Source organism: Opisthocomus hoazin, chromosome 6 (assembly GCF_030867145.1).
Source record: "Opisthocomus hoazin isolate bOpiHoa1 chromosome 6, bOpiHoa1.hap1, whole genome shotgun sequence".
Classification (NCBI taxonomy): Eukaryota; Metazoa; Chordata; class Aves; order Opisthocomiformes; family Opisthocomidae; genus Opisthocomus; species Opisthocomus hoazin.
The window spans coordinates 5,423,453-5,449,195 of NC_134419.1; the positions used below are offsets into that span (position 1 = coordinate 5,423,453).

A 25,743-nucleotide genomic window follows, 5' to 3' on the forward strand; every position below is an offset into this window, starting at 1 on the left:
AATTTACATTTAAATATGAAGCATGGTGTCTCTGACATTGCTTTTACCTTCTCCCTGGTGATGCTTCTGGCTGCATACTTGTCCCTTTCCTTCAGCGTGATGATTGCACCACTGCACTTTAGTAATCATTTAACAGCTCTAATTACAGAATACTGTGATCCCAACTGTGTACTTTGTCCTTTCTCTCTTCTTAGTCTTCACTCTGTTTCTTTGGCGTCGAGAGGATCGCAAAAGAGCTGCTCTGCTTTGCAAAAATAAATTCCAAAGACCCTGCTTTGGTAATGTACAGATCTGCATTTTCTTGCTGCTTTAGAGTTAATGACATTGAATTTTAGACATATAGGGGTTGCTTGGTGTGGTGGTGTTTACATCAGTCACGCCGGCATATCTTCACTGACACTAATGCAGATACACCAGCATAAAATTGGTGTAACTCCAACTCCATTAAAATCAATGGAGTTACGCCAGTGGAAGTCAAATGTAACGCTATTGATTTTGTGCTGGTGTGACTTTATTGACTTTAACAGAGGTAAGGCAGTTTTCTGCTGGTGGACCTCGGGTGGCAGTCGGGCTCTGCCTGGGCAGGGTTTGTGGCAGTTGTGAGTTTTGTTTCTTGTTTGTTCTTACACAGCATTATCAGAAATTCTTTTTCTTTTCTGCTTCAGGGTCAGCAATGTGGTTATCTGGGTGGAGGAAAGTCTTGGCATAACACAATTCGTATAGGAGAAGCATTGAGGTAATTCAGTTTCACTGTGAGCACAGGGAATCTCTGGTCCAGTCTGAAGGACCTCTGTGTTACCTGGTAACACAGCATCTCGGTGTCGGAGGAGCGATGGGAAGTTTTTAAGCTTATTCCATTCAGTGGCAGTGCTCTTTTTTAGGTAATACCCTGCAAAAGCTTGCAAATAGCGCTTTGAGTAGAGTTTTGCATCTCAGAGCAGAAAAAGACGCTCAGAGGAGCCACGTGTGTTGTATTTGTACCCCCAGCACGCAGGGGGTTTGTGACTGGTTTTCAGCTCCCTGGGCTGCAGTGGCATTCCCTGCCGCACAGGCGGAGCAGAGGCAAACACGGTCTGTGGGTGTCTGGCCTTTCCCAGGGGGGACTTGTTGCGTTCAAGGCTCCGAATACACTTGTCCAGCAGACTTGCATGCTTTCTGATGGAACTGAAGGCATACAGTGCTGCCACGACTACTTTTAATAATAATTATCATTTCCATTTTGTGTCCAGCCTTTACGTTTTCTGTGGCAATGGATTTGGGGTTTGATTCTGTCCCTTCTGGCCTCGCAGGACTCCTGAAAGCAGTGCTGATCCCATTGCCTGATGATGCTCCCAGGTACATGCCTAGCTCAAAGAAGAGCTGGTGTTACCAAAACCTGTGGAAGGGATGTTAAATGTCATTTCACAGAGTTGAAGCTGATACCTGATTATTGGAAATCAGGCTGGGACCAACTGGAGGGACCACAGCAGCACCGGAATTAAGCAGCAGTAGCTCCGGTCAGCGACAGAGCAGAGTGGGGGAGAGCAGCAAGTCCTGGGTTCGCCGTGCCGGGTGGTTTTGTGTTGGGTTTTTTGGTTTGGTTTGGTTTTTTTAAAAGGTTTCAGGCTGTGATTCTAGCAATTCACGTAAGAGGATGAATTTCCTGTTGAAAGTATTGAAGGAAAAAAATAGAAATATTTTTCTGTTGGTCTGTAGTGACTGGCTCAAATCTAGCAGTTTTTCTTGAAAGTATTTGGATATCCTTCCTCAGAGAAATTATGAACCAACGTCATGTAGTTTTTCCTGAGTGCGAAATGGCATACTTTTGAATATTTCAAAAATTCTGTTAGAGCAAGGTTGATGTCTTCTGTTTCGTCTTTGTTTCCAGAATGCTGTCCTCTATAGTATAAAATAGAAACTCTAAAATTAAAATGAGATGTTAGTAATTTCCCATTAAAAATGTTGATTAAATCAATTCATTCCTGTGAAAGGCATCTTTTTAACCCAGTCAGCATTTTCTGTGAGTAGAAAATTCACAGCACTTCTGGTGGATAATTGGTGAGGTGGAGTGTAGTATTCACCACTACATGGAGTGATTTCCAGGAGGAATTTTAGTAATTATTCCTGCTGTCATTGCAATACTAATAAACATCTTACTTTTGAAATACTTTATAGGTCAATTTTTTGGCAAGATGCTTTTCTAGTGGTAAATCAGCTTCAGTGGTGCTGTTTACACCATCTGAGGAACTGGCTAACATGCCTGAAAGACGCCCCAGAGATAGAGTAATGAAGCATATTGTAAACCACAATAAATTTAACAAAATGTGTTATTGGCCTTAGTTACATGTAGGTGTTTTTTTTTTTTTAAATAGCATCTTGTTTGCAGGAGATGAGACGTATTTTATAAATACAGTTAAACAAATAGCAACTATATACAAAAAGAAATTACATGTTACGGTGTGAGTATTAAGTAGTTTTCTGATATCGGAAGAATTCAAAAGTGTTAATTAGGTACATGGTACAGACAGGATAATAAAGCACATAAATCTCCTGCCTTTGTCTTAATATGTAGAAAATCAGAGGTGGAGGGGAGTACTTGCTCATTTTAGAGCCAGCGAAGCTGAGTCTGAGATATGGAGGCGGTTGTGAGCCTTTGCAAGCTGTGTAGTGCCGGGAGGTGGTAGGAGAAGCGGGGTGCCGGGGTTCCGAGGAGTTGCTGCAGTTTACGAGGGGGTTTTGGGGAGCTGAACAGGGCGCTTGGCTTTCTGCGTGCCTGCTGCGGGAGTGAGGGTTTGTGCCGGGTCTCAGCTGGTGCGCGTGGACAGCGAGCGTCCTTTCAGCCTTGCAGGATGCAGAAATACCAGCAGAGAAATTGCAGGACAAAGCAGTGACTGACGTGCGATGCTGTGGCAGCGAGTCGTTTGACTTTGTCACTGGAAACAGTTTATTATGCTGTTCTGTGGGCAAATGACAAAACTGGAGAAGACGGTCTGGGCACATGCAGCAGTCTCACGGAGGTTGTTTTCTTTTGCAGGCCAGACAGAATTTTAATGCGTGAGCTGGCTTAGGTTTTACTGCTAAACACATTGTTACGGAATTTGCTTTAATGAAGCATATATAGATGCAGCTTCCCCTGTTTGCTTTTCTTTTCCTCCTCATTTTCTCCTCTGTGTCAGTATCTTAAGCTCGCTTGTTTACCTCGTCCTCCTCGTTTTCGGGTTCTTACTTACAAGCCTGATTAGCTGAAATATTTCAGTGGGTTTGGGACCAGTCCCTTGGGTTGCAGTTTGGGATTAGCCTAGTGCCTTCTGTAAAAGATCAATACTCTGATACCAAGCAGCTGCCCGCAGGATGTTTGCAAGAGCTGACCATCGGGGAAAGGAGCTGATGAGTACGGAAGAGTGTGAGCAGCTCGCAAGGGTTTCGTGGCCTCCTCTCTCTGGAGGGTGTAAAGGGCACTGGTGGTGAGGATCGGGTGTTCCATTTGTTCGTGTGCGGTCCCGCTGAAGTTCTCTGTGTGGGGCTTCATGGTCAGATGAGAAGTTGATGAGTAACATTTTTCTCCCTGGGTAGCAGCCCTTCATGCTTGAACTGTTTTCAGTTTTCCAGGATAACAGCACTTTTAAAATAACTTTGTCACTTATATTTTGCCCTTTTAATGTGTTTGGGCTTTGTTTAACACTTGCAAAATGATGGGTGTCAAAACATTCTCTTACAGATGATGAAACTGGGTGCTTTGGGAAAGACCCAACTGCAAGACCTCGGAGGCATGAAAGCAAGAGCTAAGGATGGTAGTGTGGTTTTTGTTTTGTCAGACTAGGGTGTGGGAGGTACTATCCTCTTGTCAAATCCCGCTTTGGACTGCAGAGAACTTAAATACCTAGGGAATGCCAGGGCTTAGTTACAAATCCTTTCTAAGACTGCTTTTCCTTGACATAAGCAGATGGAAACTGGTTGCAGGGGAGGGAACTTCTTAAGTTTTGAAGCCCTGAAGAAAATTAATAAATTCATGTATTTTAAAGCCAGAGGGGAAGTATTATGATCGTCTTGCCTGACCTCCTTCGTAACTGGGACCAGGGGAAGTCACCTAAGAACCCCTTCCTGAGCTCGCTAAAGCGTGGTTGAAAAGACAAATGATTTGACAGAAATTGTGGTTTAGGAGGCGCATGGAGCATGTGACTAGTTTCCCTGTGTGTAAAAGGCCCAACCTGTGTTAATGAGAACTGCAAAGTGAATTTACAAAAATATTTCTTCCCTAAGGCTTTGGGTTTTGTGCCGCCGTAGGAGTAATACAGAATGCAGGCTTAAGACCGCTCTTGGAATTAAAAGCCAGTTAATTCCAAAATGCGCAAATTGTGTTCCTAGTGTAGCTGTTTAACAAGGGAACAGAAAATGTCACTATTTCGTTAACACGAAGAGCTCTGAATCCTCTTTAGGAAAAGCTGAGGCGTGCATGTAACGCTGTAATAGCTGGAACAGTAACAAGGCACACAAGAAGATCATTAGAATGGATATGTGTAAAATGATGGATTTATTATTTTTTTAAATGCGGCTAGCAAAATCTTGTCTTTAAAGCAGGGAGAGAAATGTGGCAGAACTGATCAAAGAAAATAGCATCTCATTGATAAAACACGTGCTGCAGTACTTCCCCGGTTGGAGGAGCGGAGTGTTTAACAGCGGTGACCTAGATTGGAGGAGACAATAAAAGCTGTTGCGCTGAAGAGCAGATTGACTGGCGTTCTCATCTGGGTAATAAACGGCTGAAATATGGACAGTGCATGAAAGTTTACTAATGTAGCTTACATAAAGACCGATGCTTTTGGAGGAAACGTCTCTGTAGCAAATTCAGTTTGAACTATAGCTTGCATCTGACAGATGTTTATGGGCTCCTTTACAAAGATACCTATTGCTTTAGTCAAGGATCTATGAGCTGCGAGAGTGCGACCTGATTAGGTTTTAAAGTGAATCAATACGTGAACCTGTCCAAAAATAGACATGCATTTATTTTAAAAAATATTACTCTGTGGGATAGCCTCGAGGGAATGGTGCTTTTCTGGAGAGTTTCAAATGAGATAGCAGTCATATGCTGTTATTTTAAAATATTCAGTACCATTCAGATGCTGCTGTTTTAGCTGTCCCGTTCAAAGTACCTGACAACAGGAGATGACATTCTTGATGCTTTGTATCCAAAGCAGTCTTCGAAAACATTAAAATTTGCTTAGCTCTTGACCCTGGGCATAATTTGGTTTGGGTTTTTTTTTTTCTTCTTTGTTGGGGTTTGATGATAAATATAACTATTATAAATATTTTCCTTTTGTGAAGTCGTTCATGTTAGTGTTTCTTGCAAAGTGATGCAGTTAACCTTTAGGTAAATATAAATCCAAATTCTAGAAAAATAAACTGTCAATCCAGCTGTGACTTGAGAGATGCTTTAAGTAAGTGCCATTGAGCTGTAAAGACCGATGCGTCCCTACTGTGCTGTAAAACTAAATATTATTAAATTGGGTTGTGTGCAGGGGGAGGGGAAGGAGATGGGGGTTGCGAGGGACATCTGTTCTCTGCAGCGCGTTCCTCCCTCTTTGCTGGGGGGATTTGAAGCGTAAGTGAGGAGCGATTCTGTTGGCAGTGGGGTGAGGTGGATCCCTCATAGCACGGGGAACGCGTTTATCGCTGCCCGTGGCTTCTGCTGTGACCGTGTCGGGGGGAGAGAAGACACCTCCCTGTCCATGGACCTCTCCAAAGAGCGCTGCAGGCCCTGGAGACTGTCAGTTTTGGGGCTGTTGTCTTATTCCTTGTCTCTCTTTGGTCAGCCTTCATTTGCTTTGTCCTTTCCTACTGTTTTCTTGGCTAAGAATGTTAACCAAAATGGTTTTAGTTTATTCACACATTCCAAGAAGGTGGATTTAGCAAGCCCTGCAACTCTGATTTGTATGTTGCTTTATTTTTACTCCTTTTTGCTATGCAGCGCTTACTCAGACTCCATAGAGGAGAAAGAGGGAATTTTGTATTTCAAAATCAGTTCAGCAGATTTTGAAAAGCTATCTTTGAATATTCTATAATACACATACAGATTTGAAGAGCTTATTAAAGAAAGCCCCTGACACACTTCAGCAATATTAAATCACTTCAGACCGTGCGTGGCAGTGTAATGTTACTGAAGCATTTTAAAAATGTTAAAAGAGCCTGGATTTGAAAGTACTAGTGGGTTCACAGCCCTTACTGTGAAAAGTGATTTCAACTGTCAAAATTATTTCAATGTTTGCAGTGTATTACTTTCTTAAATGACAGAGAAGGGACACAAGTAAATAAATATAACGATAGTGAATCTCTGGCCAGCTAACCAGCTGATATGCTGGGTTAATTTCTTTATTAAATGCTTATTTAATAACTGGGCAGCTGTTCAGAGAGGCCAGATGGACTTCGCTGTAATTGTGCTAATAATGAGAACTTTTTCACAAAAAGAAAGAGCAATAAGAAGATGCTTTAGACCATGACACATGCTTCAGGACAGGGGGGTCCTCTGCCCTCGACAGGCTGGCTGAGGTAGGTGGCTCATCCTTCAAAGCAAGAGGGACCAGCAGTAAGACTGGAAGCAATGGTTTATTCTTTGCTTGGTTGTTTATGCTTTGTGTATTCTTTGCCTGCATAGCCCGTGCATTCCCAGCCCCACCTGCAGCCTTACAGCCTGCCTCCCTCGTACTGCTCCGGCGCTTTTCTGCCGTTATTTCTGGGGGTTCTCAGCCGATGCATTTGTGTCCCCCCAACAAACACACGTTCTGTAAAGCTGTAGCTTGCTGCCTAAATGTAATCTTTCTGCCCCATGTAAACAATCCTATCCCATTTGTATTTTGTGGAAACTGTAAGGTTTAATTAATACTATTTTCAGAGTTCTTTCCAAGAAGAATTACTAGATGGGTGTTAAGAATTATAGCTTTCTTTACATGGAGGCAGATTCTTTTATGCTGGAAGCATTATCATAAGCAAGAGGAGTGGTGAAGTATGATGTTCTCAGTATGAGTAATGAATACATTTTTCATTTGTCTTTGTTTAAGTAGGAGAACGAAAGCATTAAAAGAGCATTTGAGGAGTAAAAATCTGAACTTAATATCTGGCAATATGTTTTTACCTTGAACTGTTGCATATAAGAATTGAATCCTTGCAGATTTTTCTGCTGTTGGTGACATTTCCAGCTACTTCGTGGATCGTAGTCTTTGTCCTCCAGTGTCTCTAGGCTGCGAAGACAGATATGTCAAAACATCTCAAACAGGACTAGATGACTGTGCTTAAGCATCTAAAATTGGGGGCAATTGACTCTGTAGACAGAGAACTTCATCAGTGTCTTCCTCAGTAAGCTTGCAGTGGCTTTGTTTGTTTGTTTGTTTTCAGCTCAGAAGATAACTGTTACTTTTTGTTTCCTCCTTTAACAGCACTCGAAAGGAGTGAATGAGATGAACTGTTTGGGTTATAGTATCTGAAAGGCTAAATTATTCTCTTGGAGAGACGTCCTAAATGAGCCTGACCAAGATCCTGGATCTGTGTGAAGAGGACTAAGGATATAGGATGTCAACTGAGACAGAACTTCAAGTGGCTGTGAAAACCAGCACAAAGAAAGACTCCAAAAAGAAAGGTAGGCACTCGTTTCTTTTCAGTCGTGTGTATTTTGAGCTTTGATCAGCCCATGCGTCAACCACGTTTTATGCATCTTCTGTGATTCTTCTGTTACCTGTGTCGTCAGTGAAAGTAAAATTTATTAAGCCCCGTGGCAGTCTGATATGGGAACATGTGATTTGACTCTCTGACATTAAAAATATATCTTATTGAAATATATTTAAAATCTAAGAAAGAACTTAATGTATTGCAGTTCATTGATTTTTACTCTGTGTATCTTGCAGTTGTTTCATGATTAGGAATACAATTTTAAAAATGACTCCTAGCAAAAGATAAGGTTTTCTTCTCTGTTGATGAACAAATTTTCTTCTGAATGCTTTCTTTCTACTTTGTTTTGAACTAACCAGAGCTTAAATGTACTTTCTGTTACTGGAGGTTGAATCTTACTGACACTGTGAAGTTACAGAGAACTCGGTAACAATCTATAGAGACAAATTGTAATCTGGTAAAGGAAATATAAACAAGGAGGAGGAAAACTCAAGGAGAAGCTATGAATAAATGCATAGTTGGAGAAGTTCATGTTTGTATTTACAGTCTTGCATCAGATTGTAGGGCAGTTCTTTGGACTGATAAGCATGAGAAATGGGGCTATATGAATTTGGTGGTTATAAATAGGAGTACTGAAAGATTTTTAGTAGGAAATTTTATCTTTAGATCTTTATTAGTATTTTTATTGCTTATGGGTTTAAGTACCGATGAACTTAGAGGCCAAGATCTTAAATTCCACTGGTAATTCATATTGGTCTGTGTAGCTGTCTTTGATTTTATGTAAAAAAGGAAACCAAACCTATACGGATGATGAAATTGAGAATGAAACTAAATTTAATAACTAAATAAAAAAAAAAAAAAAATCATACTTAACAGTTATACTTGAGGCAGCAGATTTGAACTTTCATGTGAGCTTTTTGGTTTGTTATTCTGTTTCTTTCTGTGGGTGTATAATTTAGCCATTTACTTATGAGGAATTTTTATGGTTTTTGAAACAAAAAAATATTCTCATCTATGTTCCTATATGTATGTGTTGCAAATTTTACTGACCTTAGATTTCTGATAAATAAATTGTTCAACTCCTGGGCAGCTATACCTTTGACTGTGGCAATTCTACCAAACCCATAATTAAGGCCTTGTGTTTGCTATCACTTTTGTGTCAGAAATCTTTATATTAGCGTTTTTAAAAAGAGACAACAGCAATTAAAAAAATTTAAGCATTTGTTTGGGAAGACAGTTTTAGAAGCCTTATGACTACTCTAGGCCTAAACTCACAAGATGAAAAAATTCATTCAAGATAAAAAAGTTGCAGTTTGGAAAGGCAAAAATAGGGGAACTTTCATGTAAATGAGACTGTGGTCTGAGAGATGTTCATCAAGGTAGATAAAGAAAGTAAAGGTGGTTTGGTTGTATGATCGTTCAGCATTTTGGGGCAGGCAGGAAATCGGAAACTGAACGCTTCTCTGCACAAAATCTGATTCTGTCTCCCAAATGGAAATTCTGAGGTTTACCTTTACTGTTAAGAAGCAGAAAATACGTTCTGTGGCAGCGATCAGAGCTCCCTGCAGCATGTCCAAGTATCTGAAGAACTGGAAGGGACAGTGTATGGCAGTAGCAAATCTCCAGCATTAATCTTGTTCTGTATTGTATGTGGAAGTCTGAGTGCATCCGATCACATCCCGCTGTCCGAAGGCTGTGCGGCGCAGTGAATGCTTTATACAGACAAGGTATTCAATTCAGGGTTTGCTGTTCAAATCCCACATAATGAAAGTCAAAAGAAACTTGGTGTGCTCGTTCACTTGTCATTGAATTGTATGTATTTGCGTATATTTCAGCAAATGAGTCCTCCCCTGCATAGTGTGAATGATGGACATGTGGAAAACAGGGACTTTGTTTTTTCTTCCTTTTTCGCAAGTTCATTAACTGCGAGCAGTGACAGGTAGCAAGTACTAACATGAAGTTTGTAACGTTACTAATCAATGAGTTTGATTATGCAATGCAGCTGAGTATTCCCAAGAAATGAGCCTTTGCTTCATGAACAGCAATTTCAGCTCTAATATATTCCCAGTGAATTAGGTTATTCTGCAATAATTGTGCAACCATTTCCATCCAGAGCAGGGAAGGGCCTCTTTTGCTGCATGATCTACTCTTCTGGTACTTCTCAAGTCATCTGCAGGTCGCTGCACTGTGCTGGGACAGAACAGTAGGTTTGATGAGAACTTTTTAATGTGTATCCCACGCTGCAGATCTAGGGTGATTGAAAGGGGATAAGGATTAATACAGAGATGGAGCACAGGACAGGGTTCTTTCCTGATCTCGACGTAAGCCTTCTGTGTAGCATCAGCTAAGTCTTTAGCGTTCTCTATAAGGATACAGTAAGGTAGTGTTTGTTATTTGAAGTGTTGAAATAACACACAGCTTAATTCCTAAGATTTGTAAGGTATACGAATATAAAATATGATAAAATGTTAGATAATTCCAAGCTGCTATTCTTATTGAAGCACAGCAGCCGGAAAGAAAATGGTGGTTATTCAGGTGATGTGACTGGTATGTTTGTGGTATAATGCCTAACTTGAGTTAAAGGCACTGTAACATCGTTAGTTAAGCAAACAATTTCATAACCTGGCCAGGTTAGAGGAAGGGTCCAAGAGGAGTTTCATGATATTCAATGAGGGCAAACGCAAAGTCCTGCTACTGGGATGGACTAAGTCCCTGCAGCAGGGTAGGATGTGTGTTTGAAGTTCTTTTATGGTTTGTTATATTTTGCATGGATTACTGATGTTCTGGTGACAGGGAAATAGTTTGATGTCTGCTGCAGATGGGGCACATGGCATTAAATGCTCTGGCAGAGTTACAGATTTTAACCAATATTTCTTTTATATGTTGGGAGCACTTACCTCTTTGTAGTCATATGCAAAGCAGTTCTCTTACAAGAGATTATTTTAAACATTTCTCATTAGGCACAGTATTTTGACAGCCGTAAGCTTTCTAGTCATAGTCAACTATTCAGTGTCTCTCCATGGTCATCGGAGCTGGTTTGTAAGGCAGTATTCTGTTCTAACGCTGAAGGGTTGTTACTACAGTTAGGACAAAACTTACATATGAAATCCTCCTAGAAGCTGCTATTTAAGTAGAATTACAGCTCCCAAACTCTAATGTATGATAGCTAAATTCAACATTAACATGATAATATCAAATTGTAATTTTCTGTGTTAACATTATCACCCTGGATAATCTTAAAAATAGGCTATTAAAAATCAAGTACTAATTTTGCCTTTTATTCAGTCAACATTGAGCTGATGGATCCAGAATTCAATGGTCTGTAGAAAATGCTACCTGGTCATGCTCTCGGCAGGGGGTAGAAGTTTCAGCTGACTTATGCTTATAAATAAGAGTGGGTGACAGGCAGATGGGGCCAGACTCTTTCCAGTGGTGCCCAGCGACAGGACAAGGGGCAACGGGCACAAACTGAAGCAGAGGAAGTTCCGTCTGAACATGAGGAAGAACTTCTTCCCTCTGAGGGTGACGGAGCCCTGGCCCAGGCTGCCCAGGGAGGTTGTGGAGTCTCCTTCTCTGGAGATATTGAAGACCCGCCTGGACCATGTCCTGTGCAGCCTGCTGTAGATGACCCTGCTTCAACAGAGGGGATGTGGACTGGGTGACCCACAGAGGTCCCTTCCAACCCGAAACATTCTGTGATTCTGCGTGACTCAGTTTTGAACCCAGAGGTGAGCCAAGCGCCTCCCTTGCTCTCCAGCTTGTCGCTTTTTGTTCCAGTGAGAAGCTGTGAAGAAGCTTACCAGTTGAGAGCCTGTGTTTCACCCTGACCTCCACAGCCCACCTTTCTACACTTTGCTCCACCTTATGAGCTTCCAGCACACTAGATGCTGTTAGAGGAGATTAGACTTCTGCCACCCCTCACTTCCAGCCCTGATTTTTAATCCACTCTTGACTGATATCTACTAATAACTGTATTGTAATTACCTTTTCTGAAGATAAATTTTAAAAGACATGCTCAAGAGGTTTCATGTTGCTCTCTAAAAGGAAAGCGTGGAAAATTCTCAGAAGATTTAGAAAGCTCTATGCTAGGACTTTTTGGGGGATTTTTTTTTTTTTGGTGAGCCTACCAAAAACCATGTGTTCTTTAAGCATTTAGAGAATTAATGATTCAAATAATGCTCTTAAATGCTGATTTTGTTTCATTTGTTGATGTCATCTGGTTCATTGAGAGGTGAATAAAAATTACATGTTTGTACCATTCAGGACAGGAAATTAGAGTTTTTTATTAGCCAAAGTTGTTAGAAACACAAACTGTATTTGTCTTTTAGTACATGGGGGGAAAAGCCATTTTATAAATGTGTATGGACTATTGAATCAAACTGAAAACATTTACTTGAGCCTATCGGAATGAAAATTGATTTAGAAACCTCTTTGGGGGAAATGTGTGGCATTGATGTTGAATCCACACTGATAACTGCCTTGGAGAATCTCGTCTTGCAGAATTAACTTACACAGGAGAACTGACGTGGGAGGTCAGTAAAGTGAGCCTGGCTGCCAGATTTGAATGCAGATCTGCATCTGCTTAGGGGGAGGCCAGGAGACTTTTCTAGGGAATTTGGTTTCTTCTTCTTGCACTTAAATTCTGTAATTATTCTGTCTGAAGCTTGGGATTCTTTTTCAAAATCATCTCTCATTATATCCCCTGTATGGAGTCAATTTTCAAAATGACAGGGACTTTAAGCAATGGAAGCAAGATACAAAGAGGATCGCAGCCACGTTCCACAACGATCTGTGATGCTGAGGATGCCCATGGGTGCAGTTCCCTTATTTAATCGGTTTCCACTGCGGCGCGTGGGAAACACGTGGCATCTGGAAGCAGATCTCACAGTAGTCAGGCCACCAGGTCGGGGCTTGCCGTAGCTAGCCAGTAGGAATGTGAAATTTGGAGGGGGTGTGACGTGCTGCACGTCTGCCAGAGCTCGATGCCTTCTCCCAGCCATGAGCTGGGCGCTTCGTTTTGACTGAATGAACATTCAGGTTCCGAAGCTGTGCTGGAGGAGGGAGAGCGCGAGCGGGCGCCGCTCCGGGAGCTGTTTCATGCCAGGTGAGGAATTGCCCTGCTCACGCCGGCAGAGCAGCGGGTGTTGCCTGGCAGTGCTTTCTTCGTGGTGGAAGATGTGAGTTGGATCCTTTTGGGATCAGGACAGGAAAAAGCTTAAGTGTCCCATTTTAACTGTCTGACTACTAATTAGAAGAAGTGCAGTGGCTCTGGGACCATTCCCGTATATCGGATTGGGCCGCTGGCAGAGTCACATCAGTTTCCTGGGTCTTTTAAACTCTAATGAGAGAGTGAAGTCTGTCTAACTATCTAAAGGAGAACCTTTGCATCCCCAGAAGCAAAACTCTAGTCATACTAAGATCAAACGGGAGGTACCTCGTTAATTTAAAAGCCTTTGGGGATAAGCGGCCTTTAAACAAGGTTGTTTTGTCATGTTCAGTTTTCATCATAGGCGCCTAACGCTACCCAAGTCCTGTTTTGGGTTTCTTAGACCTCATTTCAGTCTAATCTTTGGACTAATCATTGCTAAATTTGAGAGTGGGATGGAGGTTTCTGGTTGATGTGAAAGTTACAATTTTGCTGATACATAGAAATGTCAATGCAATTTTTACAGGTTCATTTCCAGATTGGAACTTCAGTTTAAATTAATAAGTGTTATGAACAATGATGGTTGATTTTTTAAAAATAATTTCTGAAATTAGTATTATTGAACTTCTTTTCACGTTACAATCAGCTAACAACAATCAAAGCATCATCACAGTAATGAGGCATTTCAGGTTGTCAGATTGGTTTAGGTTCGTTTATTTTTCTGATTACGTTGCTAAGATTCATGGAATCCAGCAAAATTCAAATTTGATCTAAAGAGTGATGAACGAGGGGCACAGTCAGGAGCTTATTTCATTGATGGGGCGTGGATTTGCTTTGTTTCCTTGCAGTAGTTATGGGTTTTTCGATAATTTATAGATCAAGTAACAGCAACATTAATTGATACACTAATTGAGTCCACATGCCTGCCTTGAACAAATCTCTTTTGTGAAGTGGTTACTGACAATATTAATTGCACATCTTTTGAGTCTTAATATAAGTTATGAATTCATTCTCAAGTTGAAAGAGGGTGGGAAAATCATTAATTTTGACATTGTGTAGCTATAATTAACAAGAGTTATCCAACAACCTATCATAAATTAGAGGGCTCATGAATTCTATTTTAAATATGGCTTTCAACCAAAGAGGGTCCATGGTTGTGTTAATTGAAGCATTCTTTGGGGGTGACGGACGTTGTCTCCTGTTGCGGTTACAATATTTACTGTTGTTTTTAATTGAGAGACAGGTCTACCTAAGTGAAGGTTGGAGCTCTGTTAACTTTGCTGCTCCTCAGCAGAGGAATCAATAATCTCTTGAGTGTTAAGAATAACATTTCCTGAGAGCTTCTGTTATCATTTCTCAATGCTTTAACAGTCGTCAAAGCATTTCAGTTGAAACTAGTAATTAGGAGCTTAATGCAATGCATGTTCCACAGAGGATTTGATTCATTTAACAGTCATTAAATAGCGGTGGGTGTTACTGAGCTCCAAGGCTGGCTGTACGGTAGGAAATCTGTCGGCTGCTGGCAGTGAGGATCACCTGTGCATCCAGTTCAGTCTGTGCTGAACATTCTTTCTGGCTTCATCTACTTACACTATCAAACTACATCAGAGATCAGGGTGAAATACGGAGAAAGTGAGGGGCTGAGGCTGGTGAGGAGGTAGAACTTCCAAAGAGGCAAATAAAGTAATGTTCAGGGAAACTTTTTGTCTACTTGCAGTCATTGAAGAGGCTCCCAGCAAAGTTTGTATTAGGACATTTGTGAACAAAAAGTTTTGTTTAGAGAGTTCAGGGAAGATCTGTCATGTAATGACTGTAACTGAGCAGGAGTGACTTAACTCCTGCAGCTTAGTAGCTAAAATGCCTCTAGAGGTTTGGATTAGTGGAAGTTCCACATATGGCTCACACAGAAATGTTCTACAGGGACAAGTATGTTGATGATGATGTTTTTATATAATTCTTCATCCAAAGATATTTGCTTGCCTAATAAAAATTAATAAATGACATTTCTGCCAGCATGTCGCATTTCTGCTTTTCCAAAGCATTTTGCCTTTTCCATTGACATTGTGGGAAGTTCGACAAATAATAATAAAAGACCTCCAAGTGTTACTCACTGTGAAGTACAGGTTAGAGGTATCGGCTGTCTCAGTAAATGCTCCCATTTTGCTGAAGGGAAATCAAAGACAAGCGAGTCTGAAAAATGAGCGTGATACCAGCAATCTTGGAAGCATTCAGCTGCTCACCAGTTTTCCCTGGAATGAACAGGTAACGCCTAGCATTACCACATTATTGTAGTGTACACTTTTATATAAAGTTTTGAGGAATTTTACCTAGTAATACAAAAACATATAATTTATGGACAGTAATGAGCTTTCATGACCTGCGTATGTATGGGGGTAATGTAAATTGACTTCAGATGTGGGTTAGATCTTTGCATCAAAAGCCAGTGCTGAGCTCTCAGTTTACTTTCCGGAGATTACACCACAGAGCTTGATATGTCATTTGAGGGTCCCGTTCCTTATTTTGTGCTCTAACCAATATGTTTTGCTCTCTGAGTAATGATATCACAGTAATTTCATTAGTCAACTTGTGAAGAAAAAAGTGTGGAGCAATGTACAAGTGGAGGGAAACATGCAGGGTTTGTGTATTTAAGCAGCCAGAAACAAGTGTTTAGCTAAATACTACAGTAAATTAGTCACAAAAACCATAGGTGAAAAATCATTGTGTTCTTAATCTTTAATGTCCTAGACCTTCTGAACACTGGTCACTTACTCTTAAGAAAAATTTGCCACAAAATTGATATATTTGAAATACACCGTGGCTGAATTTGTAAGCCCTTCATTCATTGCGTTACGGCATGTTCCTGAGTGCAAAGAAATACACAGTGAATTTGGTCAACTAATAGGATCAGACTCCCTGTGGTAAATATGTCAGGCCCAGACATTCACTGTGCTCCTCAGGAGTAAAGATGTAGCTGTCGTTCTTGTAGATGATGTGCTCTAGCTGTATAATCAATATTCACATTATTGGCCATCCAGAATACCGGTAATATAATATGTAATGTGTTTGGGTTGTCTAACGGCACAGTGGGTGAATGTGTTTAAGTAGTTTTTGCCCCTGTACTTGGCACTGGTGAGGCCGCACCTCGAGTTCTGTGTTCCGTTTTGGACCCCTCACTACAAGAAGGACTTTGAGGTGCTGCAGCGTGTCCAGAGAAGGGCAACGAGACTGGTGAGGGGTCTGGAGAACAAGTCTGGTGAGGAGCAGCTGAGGGAGCTGGGGCTGTTCAGTCTGGAGAAGAGGAGGCTGAGGGGGGACCTTATTGCTCTCTACGACTCCCTGAAAGGAGGTTGTAGTGAAGCAGGTGTTGGTCTCTTCTCCCAAGTAACCAGTGATAGGACGAGAGGCAATGGCCTCAAGTTGCATCAGGAGAGGTTTAGATTAGATATTAAGAGAAATTTCCTCACTGAAAGAGTGGTCAGACATTAGAACAGGCTGCCCAGGGAAGTGGTGGAGTCCCCATCCCTGGGGGTGTTTAAAAACGTGTAGATGTGGCACTTCGGGATATGGTTTAGTAGGCATGGTGGTGTTGGGCGGATGGTTGGACTTGGTGATCTTAAAGGTCTATGATTCTATGATTCTATGAAGTAATACATTCCTCTTGGAAATGAATTAGAGATAAACATTTCCTCAGAAATAATTACATATTATTTGCGTTATTTTTAACTGAACATTGTTTTATATAATAACTAGTGTTAGTGTAAAGACAGGAAAAAATGCATTTCTCAGCTTTTACAGTTGTTTGGTTTTGCAGATAAGACAACGATGTATTTGGTTTGTTTAACTAAATAATGTGTTTGTATGAGTCTTCTGTATGAGAACAGAGCTGAATAAAAAGCAAAATTATTTTTTCAGTTTTTTAAACTGGACCAATTCTTAGTGAAACCATGGGTAGGTGTGTTATATGCGCTTAACTGATTTTTTTTATTTGCAATTCTTTCAATGTGTATTTTAATGCAAGTGTCAGATGATCAAATCTTAATGTGTACCTATGGATTTTGAACAGGCATAGCGAGCACAAAAGAAGAATTAAGAATTAAGGTCCCCTGCGATATAAGCAGCAAGAAAGAGATTTTTTTTTTTATTTTTTTTTTAAACTGGCAACCAATGCCAAAGACAACTGAATGCTTTTGGTTTTACAAGAAAGGAGAAATGAGGGATTTTTGGTAGCTTTGCTCTCCCAGGAATATGCCCCAAAAGATGTGTGTAGCATCCTGGAGCCCTGGATGAAGTCAGTTTTGGATACGAAGGAAGATGTGTCTCTCTGGAGGGTGACAGTGGAGGAAGCGCTGACAGAGGCAGGCAGAGAATGTGGAGACATTGTGAAGGGTCACACCAGCTTCTGTAAGTGGGTTCTGGCCCCTGTGAATCTGTGGGAAGCCTGCATTCAGAGAGCAGAGTGATGGTGTACAGTTGTGGTACCGAAACCGCCACGGGCAGTCCTCATGCTGCGTACCTCGAGGTTTTTTCTTCTCCTGTTCACCTGCCGTAGTAGTTTCTGTTACTGGTTTCCTGGTGCCTATAATATCAACACCGTGAACAACTGGTTGGTAGACTGACGGATGATGCTCCTATGATCCTGCTAAGTCACTTTTTTTTCAGTGACAAAAAATATTCTTTCCCTGATAGTCTTAAGAGCGCTTCTTGCTTAGAAAAATATAGGGTCCTATGTGAAGTTCAGAAATAGTAAAGAATTTTTTTCCTTATATCTAAATCTACCCTCTTTCATTTTAAAGCCATCACCCCTTGTCCTATCACTCCATGCCCTTGTAAAAAGTCCTTCTCCAGCTTTCATGTAGGACCCTTCAGGTACTGGAAGGCTGCTATAAGGTCTGCCCGGAGCCTTCTCTTCTCCAGGCTGAAGGACCCTGACTCTCTCAGCCTTTCCTCATAGAAACTCAACGCATAAAGTTACTGGTGCTCATCAGCTGTTCACTGAAGACCTCCATCATTAAGGACCACGTTCTGAAGCTTTTTCTTGCCTTGAAGAACTTCTCATTCTGCCTTCAGATATCATTTACACCAGAACTGCTCTGCATCCCGCTAGCCCAGAGCTCAGGCTGCGGAGGCCTCTGTCTCACTGCATGGACACGTTAATGGCTCATCACGAGTAGGAGCTGCACCACGTTTCACAGCGCTCTGTAGTGAGGAACATTCCAAAGAGTATCCATTTTCTAAACCATGAAAGAAGGCAAGTCTTCGCTGCTCGAATCTGTGTAGCCTCTGTGAACAGAAACTGTGCATGAATCCAAGCCGTGAGGAGCAAATACTTTTAATGCTCATTGACATTTTGCCTACTACTGGTAACAGCAGCGAGGCCAAAGCTAATATCCGAGCACTGAACTAACCTGAGATTTGGAGAAGGCCGTCTTTTAGTCTGTTGCTGTCTATACAACTATGTATGGAGGCACTCTTCACATCTTTTGACCCTTCCTGAACAGCGGGTGCCTCTCGCCCACAACCTCTCTCCACAGATGAGGATCAGTGGAGTTGACTCACTTCTGATTTAGCGACGGTGTTTATACTCTTCTGGTTGCCCAGGCTGAAACACAAACAGAAGAGGTTATCACTTATTTGCAAGCAGATGAGTTTACACACTGTATTTACTGTGGTACTGTTAGCTTTTCCCAATTCCTTTTATTTATGCTGTTGTGCAGCGCAGGAGAACAGTTGCCAACACAATATCCATTATTATGCTGACAAGAACAGAGTAGCTTTCACTTCCATTTCTTGGAGACAGCATTACTCATTGCTGCAGAACAGCAATAAAAGTAGGAGAAGGGAGGGCAAATTACCATTTGGCTGCTGAGTTGTGAAACCACCCTTCCTTGCTCCAAGTAGATCAGGTTTAAAGTGGAGGTGCAAATAGTGTGTGGTCTCTCTGGGCTTTGGGTCTGCTCTGTGATGCTTGCGTCAGGGGAGAAAACGAGTTGTTGCTCCTATCAACACAACGTCAGTATGTGTGGAACCAAATATGTTAACATGATCGTGTTTCCAGAATCTTCCATTAGAGGTAATTGAATCTGGTGGGCTACAGGACCCGGGGGATTCATCCTGTTTCAAGCTGATACACTGCTGGTGTGGTTTGGTGTGTTCAGGTCCAGACAGCAGCATGGCTGGGCACGTATTCACGATAGGCACGCACACACAGAGCGCAAGCAGCCACACGTATCACCCCACACAGAGCAGAGCTTTTACCAGCACCCGCTAATCAGAAACAGTACCAGTATACATGAACAACACAGCTGGCTCCGTCCTGGTCCTACCCTGTGGCTGGTCAGGTATGACGTTTGCTGGTGGACACATATATACACACAGAGCTTTCTCCATAGGTGGTGGCAGACATCAGTTTGACCAGTCTCCTGGTGAACCTATGGGCCCTTCAGGATTTCATCTTCTTGCATCAGTGGCTGACGCTCGGACATGTCCTCCTCCTTTTGAAGGTCACTAGTGCTCCTATGCAGGCTCAGAACAGAGCACACGCCTGCAGTGAAGTCCTGACCCAGGAATACAGAGTGAGCCCAAGGGAAAGGAGACTCCATGTCGTGCGCGGCCTCCCGGTTTGTGGAGCGGTGTTTTGGGAGGCGGCTGTGTGGCACAGGCGAGCCTCTGTGCTTCCCTGGTTTGTCCTGGCTGTGAAGGGATGGTTTCTTGCGAGGGTTTCCTGGGGCAGCATCATGTCCTCCTGCCATACCTGTAAGGGACCTCAGTGAGTGCAGCTGGGGAAGGTGAGAGATCCTTCTGGCAGTGGTTTCAGTGGTGGTCAGATGTCCTGCTTTGGGAGAGCCCTGCAAAGTTGTCCACAAGCACAGAATGCTCTATCCTTGACTTAGCAAATATTAGCGTTTCAGAGGAGGCTCTTTGACGAATGACAGGAGGAGCAGCTTTCTCTGGAGTCAACTTGCTTAATGTCTGCCCCCATTTTAACTACTAGCAAATGTTGAACAGCTAATCTGCAATCTGTAATTACACCTCTGATTCTTTTAGTTTAGTTAGAGGAGAAATTGTATAGTGAAAAGGATGATTCAGGGAGTGAAATGAAATTAAGCATAATAAGTCTTTTGAGGTTAGCTATTAATTTCATTTTTAAATGTGAAATTGCCATCAAAGTAATAAGAGGGTAATATTCGCACGTCACAATAATGTGGGCTAGCATGCTGATAACTAGGTGGAAGGCAAAAATATCAGTAGTAGTTGACTGAATTAATGTTTTTATATACCTTGTGTTGCCTGTATGAGTTGTACATTGAGCTCAGATGTACAAAGTCACATAAAGTGAATTAAATGCTTCAGGAAAATTGTTTGTACTTGGGCATGGCTTAGATTTAATAATGGTACGGTTACCTATGTGTGTTTAATGTTTGCTGTATTTACTGGTGTAGGGATGCTTATGGATTGCAATTTTTTTAAAAAATGCACAGACTCTGAAGTGTCTTTTTAAAAATAATGTGTTATCAGCTCTTCTCAGTAAAACTGGGTGTGGAAGAACACAGCCTCTACTGTTGCGAGCGTGTCAAGAAGATGGCAATGCTAGAGAGACACTAGAGATCAAAATGAAAGCTACCTACAGAGTGCTTTATCTGGCTCACCTATTTTCTTTCTCTTTGCTAGACTAACTAAAGCAGTATGTTAGATCTATATCTCTGTATTTAATTGCATTAAAGAAATGCCGAGGCTATAAGGTTAAGCACTAAAATTCTAAGGAAGCACAGACTCAGTTTCCTGTGTAAGCCTAATTTAACATCCCTTCAGGATATACATTTTCATGCAGTTTTTAATGAGCTGAGCTCGTGTCGCTATTTCCTGGAGACCTTTGCCCTGTTCAGTGAATGGAAAGACAGTGGTCAGGGAACGTGCTCCATTCAGTGCAGCTTTCTATGCTTCACAGTCAAGATGGAGCTGCCTGCTTTGTGTGCATGGTACCCCAACCCGAACGTGAATACATGGAGATTGGTGGAAGCACCAGAAGAGCTCAATTCCTCACATCCGAGAAAAATTCTTTTCATATATACTTCTCAAAAAGAAAAAAAATGACAACTATCAACAAGTTGGGGGGGTTGGGGGGGGGGGTGGTGTGTTTTTTGGGGTTTTTGTTTGTTTTTTTTATTAGAAGGGATTTGAATGATTTTAGAAGGCAGTCTGATAAATAGCTTTTGAAAAAGGTCACATCATAGAGACATTTGTCATGGTTTAACTCGGCAGCCAGCAACCAAGAACCAGACAGCTGCTGGCTCACCCCTCCCTGTCCCCCCCAGTGCTGTGGGGAGGAGCAATAGACAAAAGGTGAAACCCGTGGGTTGAGAGAAAGAGTTTAATTAAGGCAACAAAGAAAATACTAATAATAATGATAATAATGAATATGCAAAACAAACTATGTACAATGCAATTTTCGCAGCCAGTCTCTGAGCAGCGATCACAGAATGCCAAACTTGCAAGTATTTTGTGAATTTCGCAAAACTCCCGGAAAAGACCAAACTCACAGAAAAGTTCGAACTCCCAGACAAGAGAGCGGATTCGAACTCATAGAAACGAGATGGCAGATTCCTCCCACCTGGCCAACCACCATTCATAAACTGAGCATGATGTCCAAGGTATGGAATATGTCCATTGGCCAGCCTGGCTACCTGCCTGCCTGTGCTCCCTCCCAGCTCCTGCACACCTGCCCATTAGCTGAATGTGAGAAACTGGAAAAAGTCCTTTATTTCAGAGCAACAGCTGAAAACCATCAGTGTTATCAACGTTCTTCTCCTGTTAAATCCAAAACACAGCAGCTACTGGGAGGAAAACTAACTCTTATCCCAGCCAAAACCAGGAGAACATGAAAGCAACTGGAAGAAGAAAATAGTCACAATGTCCAAGCTGACAGTGGTGCTTCAGCAAAGTACTCGGGTAGGTATAAAAAGGAAGACAGCGTAGCTCATGTGAGAATTAAATAAGGCTGTAGAAACTGTAGGTGTTCAGGAATTACTCTTGGATATTTTTTCAACAAAATGAACAGATGTGTTAACAGAGGATCTTTTGGTAGAGAAGTATGGTTTTCAACTAAGGCTTCACTAAGGAACCTCCCTCCAGATGCAAGGTAATGTTTCAGAAAGAGAAGCTTTGTGTGAGAGGAGTTGGGAATCCCTCCCACTTACAGGTACGGGAGAAGACCTTGACCCACGTGCCGATTGTGGGGCATGATTTTAGGGGGGGGAAGTCTGGTAGCTCTGGTGATTACCCTGAGCGGCTTCAGCACATGCATATATGTCTTGCCATTTTCTTCATCCTTTCTTCCTTTGCTTTTGCAGCTCCCTTTTCCTTTTGGAGAGTATCAGGACAGGAAAAGTCTGAACGGAGCAAACTTCAGCTGGAAGAAAGGAACAAGAAGTTTAAAATTAGTAGTCTGAAGGACTGGAAATCAGTGCAGGGCTTCAGAGGGGTGCAGTCAGAGCAGTATGCGGGAGAGATTATTTTGGCAGCACTTTCTGAACTGATGAGAGGAACAGGTGGTGAGAAGAGACTGAGATCGCAGCAGTTGTGAAGTCGTCAGTTAAGATACGGATGTTTAACATGGCCATAGGGTTAGAACAGAGGGGGATGAACAGTCTTTAATGATATAACGAAGAGGTTTATTAGTGGTTGTCTAACTCTACTTAAAATCATGGAAAGACCCATTCTTTGCAAGTCATCTGTACGTGCATACGTTAATGAGGCCCAGGATAATACAGGTTTATCCTCTTTAGGCCAAGTCCGTTCCTACCAGGCAAGTGCAGGTAGTCCCACTAGCTGCTAGACTACTTACTTCGATGAAACAAACACAACTTGTTTGTTAAAAAATAACTTGAAAGGAGTCCTAACAACCTGAAAGCCCACTTGAATGCTAATTTATAAGTTCATGGGAGGTTTTTTTTTAATGTAGAGATATTCAAGAGAGCAGTAAGGATCCTGGAGTCAGATCTTCTGAAAGCAGTGAACTTTTATTGTGTTTAAAAACATTTAGGATGTTATATTAATTTCATTATTCATTCATTTTGCATTATCTCATTGCCATTTTCAGGGACATGGTCATTTCAGTGAATAAAGATAAAGTAAATATATATCCCATATATTTGAAAACCTAGTAAACTCTGCAGTAATTCCTTAATTCAGTAATTCCTCATATTCTATTCAATGCAGAAAACGCCAATATACTGAAAAGATTATGAAGATCACAGAGGCATTTTTCTTTTCTTTTTTTTTTTTTTTTTAATCTTGTGGTGGAACCAATCATATGGGGCTAAGTGTCCATAGAGCAGTTGTATACAGGAGTTTTAATAAGTGAAATTATTGTGTGCTTATATGAAATGCTTCCTGTCTTTGTATTAAGCTCCTCAATTCTTAAAACAGAAGGTAATTTAAAATAAAAAAATTTTGAGGGAAGATTTGGATCCTTTTCATAATGAAGCAATCAGTGCAAATTTAAAGATGCAATAAGAACTTTTAGAAACATACTATGAAAATGTATTTCCTGTCACCTGATGATCGTCTGTTAAGACAGGTATATATAAAGATGTCACTGTTACTTCAAATATAAAGATGTCAGTGTTAACAAGTCACCTGACTTGATGACTTTATTACTGGAGTCCAGTTTTAGAGTAAGGCGTACGCAACGCAGGATATTTGAAGCTGTGTAATTTTGAAAAGCAAATGTAGGAGTTGCTTTTCGCCTTTTACTCAAAGTTCAGCTTCCAGGAAAGTCATATCAACATTTTATCTATTTTTGAGTATTTCATTGAATCATAGAATGGTTTGAGTTGGGAGGGACCTTACACATCATCTTGTTCCAACCCCCCTGCCATGGGCAGGGACCCCTTCCACCAGACCAGAGTACTCAAAGCCCCATCCAACCTGGCCTTGCACACTGCCAGGGAGAGGGCAGCCACAGCTTCTCTGGGCAACCTGTGCTAGTGTTTCACCACCCTCAGAGTGAAGAATTTCTTCCTTATATCTAATCTAAATCTCCCCTCTTTCAGCTCAAAGCCATCACCCCTTGTCCTATCACTCCATGCCGTTGTCAGAAGTCCCTCTCCAGCTCTCTCGCAGGCCCCTTCAGGTACTGGCAGCTGCTCTAAGGTCTCCCTGCAGCCTTCTCTTCTCCAGGGTGACCAGCCCCAGCTCTCCCAGCAGAGGGGTTCCAGCCCTCAGATCATTGCTAGGGCCCCCTCTGGCCCCGCTCCAACCCACTCTTTCATAATGCAAAAGCTCATTTGTGTAACAACAAAGGCAACTGCATGTTGTGTAGCAAAATATCAGACTCGTGGCAGCACCTGTGCATTAGCTTGAAGTCGGCGGTGGCAACCTTTCTTTTCTTTTGGAATGGCATTCACAGTCTCTCTCAGGTTGTGGGGCTGGAGACCGCAGAGCCTGTTGGTAATACAAGGCAAAATGCAGCGTTTGTTCTTCAGCAGTTTACCACTTAAGGCCTAACAAAGTGTGGGGTAAGCTTGTGAATGAGTTTTGGTGTGGCTGGACTTCGAAAGACAGACAGAACACATGGGATGAGGGCAGTGGGGTTTCTTCTTCCCAAGAAACTCTCTCATTTAGAGTTGCTGGTGAACAAGAAACAGTAAGAAGGTCAGAGCTACACCTTTGTGCAGAATTATCAAAGAGGACTTTTATGTTTTATTAAATATTGAATTTGTACACTGCGTGTTAGACACTGGTTTCCACTGCTGAATTGCAGGGGAGTGGGCTAGAGACAGAGGGGGAGGAGATACCAAAGGCTCAGCTCTCGGTGTGTTTTTTCAGGAATGTGAAGGTATCTTGAGAATTGAAACGTGAAACTCCTATGAATTTACTGACAATCAGATGAACTCAGTGAGGTCAGTACTACATACTGTGTCCTTCCTTCATGCTCCGTTCTATACAGTGTATCTCCAGAAGAGAAGTCTAAACCGTTAGGACATCATCTTTCGGTAATGCCCTGTAACCTCTGCAGGTCAGGTTTTGTCATTTCTGTGATCTCACTAATTATATCCAAACACAAGCTGGTTGTTTTTTCTGTGATTTTTTATTTTTCACCCCAAAGCAGATGATGTTTGGAGGAGACTGAATTCTCTAAGGTTAGTAATGAAATTTCCATTTGAAGTAGCCTAGTTCAAAGGGAAAAATTTCCCCTTTAGGTTTAGACCAAAGGTTCTGAAAGCCTGAGATGTGAAAATAAAGAGGCACGAGCTATAAATACCTTTCAAATTATGTCTCTTTAGACTTGCTGAAATGTGTGGTTAAGCTTCTTTCTTGCTGCTTTAAAATATTCAAGGTTATTGGCCTGCATTAAACTCAAAACCCTTTAAATACCATTTTTTAACCAAGTTATTCAGAACTGACAAGCTGAAAGATTTAGAAATAAGGGTCTGTGAGGGGGAAAAAAACAGATTGGAAAAAATGAACTGGGTATTTTCTCCTAAAAAATAATTTTAATATTTTTACAAACAAAAGTGAATTATATTAATTGCCAGTAGTAGGTGTATAACGCAACCAGTTCCCTGTTGCCAGTGCTGATTATGTAAGCTAAGCATCCCTGGGATATGGGTATTTAGTCAGCCAGTCTTTCATGTGTAGAAAACATAAATATGCTTATGCTGGTGTGACCAAGGCAAGATATTCAGAGTACATCACCTTTCAAAGTTCCTTTGTCAGCATTTAGAGGAGGATTTTTATTTGCTCTGTTGCGTATGATAGGCTTTGAGGTCTGAGATTTCATAGTCAATAGGTTTCTTTTCATCAGAATTTCGCTTACTTATATAAGTTCTTACTAGTTTACCCACCTCAAGCTTAATAGTAATATTAAGTTAATTCTAAGTCACAGTTGTTGAAGGAAATGCTTTTGCTTCATCAAAATTTCACCTATGAATCTGAAATTCAGCCATTAGATGAGAGAACTT

General features: G+C 41.5%; 1 protein-coding gene across 9 annotated transcripts in view; it reads left to right on the top strand.

Annotated features, from left to right (window-relative positions):
- DAB1 (DAB adaptor protein 1) overlaps positions 1-25,743 on the top strand; it is a 482,616-nt gene that overhangs the window by 348,137 nt on the left and 108,736 nt on the right. For all 9 annotated transcript variants that reach the window (XM_075424401.1, XM_075424406.1, XM_075424407.1 and 6 more), the window contains one exon: positions 7,407-7,606. In XM_075424401.1, the coding sequence (XP_075280516.1) occupies positions 7,540-7,606 (67 nt within the window). In that variant the 5' untranslated portion in view covers positions 7,407-7,539. The remainder of the gene's footprint in view (positions 1-7,406; positions 7,607-25,743) is intronic.